This window comes from Capsella rubella, unplaced genomic scaffold, assembly GCF_000375325.1.
Source record: "Capsella rubella cultivar Monte Gargano unplaced genomic scaffold, Caprub1_0 scaffold_5, whole genome shotgun sequence".
NCBI classification, from domain to species: domain Eukaryota; kingdom Viridiplantae; phylum Streptophyta; class Magnoliopsida; order Brassicales; family Brassicaceae; genus Capsella; species Capsella rubella.
Window position 1 is genome coordinate 10619389 of NW_006238919.1, and position 6981 is coordinate 10626369.

The following is a 6981-nucleotide window of genomic DNA, read 5'->3' on the forward strand; positions in this document are numbered from 1 at the left end:
GTTTCTGTATTTATTTATTTTCTCTTAATGCTAATCTGTATGATCCATTTATATAATCATTTGCACAGTGCATTGGATGTTAACAAATTAGAGACGACTAATATGGTGAGTGCCGTTAAGGTTCATAAAAAAATGTCATAAATTTTCAAATCATGGCTTGAATAGTATATTTGAGTTCTAAAGTCATATTACAACCTGATTGAACCTAAGTATTATGATTCAAAGCCTCCATTTTTTATAAGAAGTAACAATACATATACAAAGACTCAAATTCATGTTTGAAGATTTAACTTCTCAAGACCAGTAATTAAGAAAAGATCGCTTCTCTAATACTCAAAGTGATTCCCCATATCTATGTGTGAGTGTGATCCAATACAAATTCCTATTTAAGAATAATATCTCATAATTATTTAAGTTTGACTTGGATAGAAACACATGGAATCTTTTAATGAAACTCCTCAGTTCAAATTCTAGATCCCAAAATATATATTGTGGATAGTTAAAGTTCATAAAGAGTTTCTAAATCAGTTATGACCTCATACTAACTTTTAGGGAAGCTTTGGCAAACCTCTAAATTTGCTTGAGGCATTTTCTGAAATCTTTTAAAAGTTGTGATACTTTTGGAAAACTAAACATGAAATATAATATTTATGTGACTTACCATTTTATGTTTGCGTTTGGTGTTGTTAGTATATGTATGCGTTTACCAACTTCAAACTGCATCTGGTTTTTAATTAAAACAGTATAAAACAATCGATAACTTGCTTTCTTCTATTTAAGCTCACCACCGAACCATTACAACGTTCTTCAAGTATGATGAAATGGAAATGTCAAAACAGTTTGTAGCTTCACATAACACTGAAGACGTACGTACTAGTGAAAGAAATCTATAAGTGAGAGAAATTAGAAGAAGGAAAAGTAACCAACCTTCTTGTTAGTATATATTTAATTAGGCATAATTATTATGAAGTTACAACTTCACTAAATGACGTTATGGAAAAAAACAAGAAAAAAAGTCATCCCGTTATTAGTGCTTCACTTTTGATGTTATGAAATTGCTAAATTTAGGCCACCCCTAAAATTTTAGTGATAGGTCTCGCAAGCGACGAAAAAGGACAATTCTATTGTCTGATTCAACCCTTTTCAAACATTCCTTCTTCCACAAGACACAACAAACCTAAGCCATATATTCTGTGTTATGTTTTAGTCGCTACTCTCACATTACATTTTCTAGGATCAAACATGGTTAGTTTTGTTCTTATAATTCTCTGGCTTTATTAAATTATATATATGAGACTTTGACTTTCGTAATTTATGTATAGGCTCATATTGATGGACAAGTCGGATATAGCGAGGTAAATTTCCATTACTCAGGTTGCAAGATTCATGTGTTTTCATTATCCATGAAAATGATCACAAGTCGATGATTAGTTAAATGATTCAGGAATTCATCGAGAATTCACGGGGAATGCAACTCTTAACATGCAAGTGGTTTCCAGTGAATCAAGAACCAAGAGCTCTCATCTTCTTTTGCCATGGCTATGCAATTGATTGCAGCACCACCTTTAAAGGTATCTGTGTTACATCATCCATTTGAAGAAGGAGGTAAAGAGAGGTGAATTAATATGAATGATTCTTTGCATGCAGATATTGCACCTAGCTTTGTAAAAGAAGGTTTTGCTGTGTATGGAATTGAATATGAAGGACATGGAAGATCAGGCGGCCTCTCTGTCTACATTGATAACTTCGATCTTCTCATCGATGATGTCTCTTCACATTTCTCCAAAATATCTGGTCCATCTCTTCTTTCTTGACCTCATTAGACATTAACCTTGTTGAATTTATCATAATGTTAGACATAAACCTAGCTAGCTAGACTGTTTTCAAAATCAATTTTCTCCGTTTACATTTCTTACATGAGAAAAAAATATAAAACATGTACAGTTTACTTTTGCAAACAAAAATATTAACCTAAATAAGTTGATGTTTTCAGTTTAAAAAGATACACTAAACGTAAATGCGAACACAAATTATATGGAGTTTTTTTTTTCTTTCTAATTAAAATCAAATTATATAGAGTTTTATCGCAAAACTTAAGAAAATAATTGAGATCCTGATTTTCTATAAATTCAAAAAGAATTCAAAACAAATTACAGTAAAACCTCTATAAATTAATAATGTTGGGACCATGAAAATCTATTAATTTATAAAGGTATTAATTTATCGATAAATTAATAATTATTAATTTATAGAGAGATTTTCCTAATTTGAAAGTTTTTTTCAAAAAAATATTTAAAAATGAGATTTAATCATGATAATTAGTATTTTATATAATCAATTACAAAGAAAATAATAATTATTATGTCTTGAAAAAGAATGCTAACAATTTTTGATATAGTAAAATATTAGAAATAAAGTCTAACAAAAACTAATGTGTCTATATATACATATATTTTGAAAATTTTACCTACTTATTAATTTATAATATTATTGGGACCATATATTTACAAAGGATTTTCAAAAAAATTATTATCTTATTAATTTATCGAAATATGTCTAAAATTACACTGGTCCCAACTTGGGACCGGAGAAATTTATTAATTTATAGAGATTATTAATTTATCGAGTATTAATTTATAGAGGTTTTACTGTATTTGTAAAGCATTGTCTCCTACAAATTCACTAGTTATCCGCGATACTAAACATAGTGACTTGGATTTTGTTTGTGGTGCGAGGCAGAGATGGGAGATAACACAAAGAAGAAGAAGTTTTTGATGGGAGAATCGATGGGAGGAGCCGTAGTTCTTCTCTTGCACCGCAAGAAACCCGAGTTTTGGGATGGAGGTATCCTTATTGCTCCCATGTGTAAGGTGAACACCTATATTCACAAACATCATTTCATTTCATCTATATGTATAATTACTAATTTGATGAGAGAGTCAGATTGCTGAGGAGATGAAACCATCAAGAATGGTTATATCTATGATTAATATGGTCACAAATCTGATCCCATCATGGAAATCGATAGTTCCAGGACCCGACATCATCAATAACGCTTTTAAACTGCCTGAAAAGAGACAAGAGGTACTACTTTTTTATACTCTGTCTTCTTTATATACATTATCCACATAATACGGTTTTGTCTCTTGGTAACCAATAAAATTGTGGACGTAAATCCTAGTCGTTATATATCCACACTAATAACCCTTTAAACACACAGATAATAGCGAATCCAAATTGCTACAGTGGCAGACCTCGTATGAAGACAATGAGCGAGCTTTATAGAGTCAGTCTCGATCTAGAGAATCGGTTGAACGAGGTAATACAACATCCTTTATATATGGCTTTTTCCAAACACTAATCTATATTTTTGTGTACGTAACTAAAATCTACATAGTAATGTAAAATAGTAATTTGGGGTATATATATAAATGTGCATGTGTGAGATAGGTGACAATGCCGTTCATAGTCTTGCATGGAGAAGATGACAAAGTGACGGATAAAGGAGTGAGCAAACTGCTCTATGAGGTAGCTTCCTCTAATGACAAGACCCTGAAGTTGTATCCAGATATGTGGCATAGCCTTCTTTTCGGGGAGCCTCCAGAGAATGCTGAGATTGTCTTCAATGACATCATCCAATGGATGCAGACAAGAATCACTACTCTTAATGTCAAGGCTAATAATAATGAAGCAAAACCTCAAATCTGATTAACTCACACTCGGTCCTAGTGCGCAACTTCATTTTTTAAGGCTTGAATAAATTAAGAATATAATTAGTGATTTTTATCAAACATGATTTTGTAATAGTCTGTTTAAAACCATGTTATACTAGTACAGTTTAACTAACATTAAGAATCCAAAGTACTTCATGTAAAATGATTGCTTTTAAATTTTTAACAACCCTGATTTCTTTTTAGTAAATACTACTAGATTTTAACCCGCGGTACACCGCGGGACGATATTTCTAAAATGTATTTTTTATTAAATTTTTTGGTATATAAGAGTGTACAACTATATTTGATTGTTAATTCTATGATTTAACCCGTATAATTTATTCTTTATATAATCGTAATTTGATCAAATTAATTAAATAAGTATAATATTTAAAATAATGAAATGATATTGACATAATATTCGTTTAATATTCGTTTACATAGTATAATTTCATATTAAAATATTTTATGATTTATACTAAAGTAGACCACCCGTAAAAATATCTATAATCATAATTATGTAAATTGTAACTCGTTCCATCACATAATCCGTGTTACACAATTATCAATAATACTTTAGTACATCCATTTTTATATCGTTTGAGTAATATACATCCGTTTCTAAAAATTCAAATTGCAACATATTCAAAAAAACAATTATATTTTTATTATATATTTGTTTATGTAATAATATAAATTTAAAAACAAATAAGATCATATAAAAATGTTGGAGAAATATTTGATTTATTAGGGAGAGATTTTAGGAAATTTATTAAATGTAATAAATATTGATTTCTAGTTTTGCAATTTTATTATGATTTAATTATAAAATTTATCTTAAACTTTTTATATTTAATCAAATGGCAAGGGATTAATTATGAAAATATCACAAAATTAAAGGGTAAAACACAAAATGTACTTCAAAAATGTTAATATAGATATAGATGCGGGAAAACAAAAAAAAAGTAAATACTATATGGGCTTACACATTGGGCCGGTTTTGTTCCAGAATATAGGCCCATGATTGGATCTTCGTCGTTAGAACACCACACTCCGAGCTTCCAGCTATGGCGGTAATACTTAGGGTTTATTCATCGGTCTCTTTCATCATAATCTTTACAAATCCAAACTTGATAATGCTCTAAGACTTCACCTGAACTCGCAAGGCCAGTGAAAATACTAAGTGCAAGTCTAAACTCTAGCCGTTACTGGTGGTTGTAGGCTTGTTCGTTTGAGAGATGTATCTGTACAGTCTAACTCTGCAGCAGGCGACGGGAATCATCTGCGCGATCAACGGGAACTTCTCCGGTGGGAAGACACAGGAGATTGCGGTAGCTCGTGGCAAGATTCTGGACCTTCTCCGTCCGGACGAGAACGGTAAGATCCAAACGATACACTCTGTGGAAGTATTTGGTGCAATTAGATCCTTAGCTCAGTTTAGGTTGACTGGTGCGCACAAGGATTATATAGTGGTTGGCTCAGATTCGGGTAGGATAGTTATACTCGAGTACAACAAGGAGAAGAATGTGTTCGATAAAGTTCATCAGGAGACTTTTGGCAAGTCGGGCTGCAGAAGAATTGTGCCAGGCCAGTACTTGGCTGTCGATCCCAAAGGGAGAGCTGTTATGATTGGAGCTTGTGAGAAGCAGAAATTGGTTTACGTTTTGAACAGAGATACTACTGCTAGGTTAACCATTTCTTCTCCCTTGGAAGCTCACAAGTCTCATACCATTTGCTATTCTGTCTGCGGTGTCGACTGTGGCTTCGATAACCCCATTTTTGCAGCCATTGAGCTTGATTACTCCGAGGCAGATCAGGATCCCACTGGCCAAGCCGCAAGTGAGGCTCAGAAGCATCTGACTTTCTATGAGCTCGATTTGGGGCTCAACCATGTCTCTAGAAAGTGGTCAGAACCAGTTGACAATGGTGCTAATATGCTTGTTACTGTTCCTGGAGGAGCTGATGGCCCAAGTGGAGTTTTGGTTTGCGCTGAGAATTTTGTTATTTACAAGAATCAGGGTCATCCAGACGTGAGATCCGTGATTCCTAGACGAGCTGATTTGCCTGCTGAACGAGGAGTTTTGGTAGTTTCTGCCGCCGTGCACAAGCAAAAGACAATGTTCTTCTTTTTAATTCAGACCGAGTATGGCGACATTTTCAAGGTTACTCTGGATCACAATGGCGATAATGTCTCCGAATTGAAGATCAAGTATTTTGATACAATTCCAGTTGCTGCATCCATTTGCGTTTTGAAGCTGGGATTTCTTTTCTCTGCCTCAGAATTTGGAAACCATGGTCTGTATCAGTTTCAGGCCATAGGAGAGGAACCTGACGTAGAGTCTTCATCCTCTAATCTGATGGAGACTGAAGAAGGTTTTCAGCCTGTCTTTTTTCAACCTAGAAAACTTAAGAACCTTGTTAGGATTGACCAAGTCGAGAGTCTGATGCCACTCATGGACATGAAAGTCCTAAACCTTTTTGAGGAAGAAACCCCTCAGATCTTTTCACTTTGTGGGCGCGGTCCGCGCTCCTCTCTAAGGATACTGAGACCTGGATTGGCCATCACTGAGATGGCTGTCTCTCAGCTTCCAGGTCAGCCAAGTGCTGTGTGGACAGTGAAGAAGAATGTGAGCGATGAGTTTGATGCATATATCGTTGTCTCTTTTACCAATGCCACTCTTGTTCTTTCGATTGGTGAAACAGTTGAAGAAGTTAACGACAGTGGGTTTCTTGATACTACCCCATCCCTGGCTGTCTCTCTGATCGGCGATGATGCTCTCATGCAAGTCCATCCCAATGGTATCCGCCACATAAGGGAAGATGGACGTATTAACGAATGGAGAACTCCTGGCAAGAGGTCAATTGTTAAAGTTGGGTATAATCGGCTTCAAGTGGTCATTGCATTGAGTGGGGGAGAGCTTATATACTTTGAGGCAGATATGTCGGGTCAGCTGATGGAGGTGGATAAACATGAAATGTCTGGTGATGTGGCTTGCCTGGACATAGCGCCTGTTCCTGAAGGAAGACAAAGATCTCGCTTTCTTGCCGTGGGATCCTATGATAATACTGTGCGCATTCTGTCTCTGGATCCTGACGACTGTCTGCAGATTCTCAGCGTGCAAAGTGTCTCTTCAGCTCCGGAGTCTCTGCTATTCCTCGAAGTTCAGGCATCGATTGGTGGAGAGGATGGTGCTGATCACCCGGCAAATCTCTTCCTTAATTCTGGTCTGCAGAATGGTGTTCTTTTCAGAACGGTGGTGGATATGGT

The 6981-nt window shown here is 34.9% G+C and overlaps 2 protein-coding genes across 2 annotated transcripts in view; both read left to right on the top strand.

The window, feature by feature from the left end:
* The first annotated feature begins 821 nt into the window (after window positions 1–821).
* On the top strand, window positions 822–3708 carry LOC17887210 (caffeoylshikimate esterase). The gene is made up of 8 exons (XM_023783185.1): window positions 822–866; window positions 1323–1355; window positions 1445–1571; window positions 1648–1794; window positions 2740–2870; window positions 2944–3084; window positions 3221–3319; window positions 3451–3708. The coding sequence occupies exons 1-8, from the start codon at window positions 822–824 to the stop codon at window positions 3706–3708; spliced, it is 981 nt and encodes a 326-aa protein (XP_023638953.1).
* A 967-nt stretch (window positions 3709–4675) lies between these two features.
* Window positions 4676–6981, top strand: part of LOC17884677 (spliceosome-associated protein 130 A) — a 4399-nt gene continuing 2093 nt past the window's right edge. The window contains exon 1 of the mRNA XM_006293243.2: window positions 4676–6981. This exon is cut by the window's right edge and continues 979 nt beyond it. Within this exon, the coding sequence (XP_006293305.2) occupies window positions 4952–6981 (2030 nt within the window). The 5' untranslated portion in view covers window positions 4676–4951.

Bases quoted from the DNA above. Each gene is read 5' to 3' on its own strand.
- LOC17887210 (XM_023783185.1), top strand. From the start codon at position 822: ATGGAAATGTCAAAACAGTTTGTAGCTTCACATAACACTGAAGAC. The intron at 867-1,322 runs GTACGTACTAGT...ATTTATGTATAG, and splicing joins CTTCACATAACACTGAAGAC to GCTCATATTGATGGACAAGT. The intron at 3,085-3,220 runs GTACTACTTTTT...TTAAACACACAG, and splicing joins TGCCTGAAAAGAGACAAGAG to ATAATAGCGAATCCAAATTG.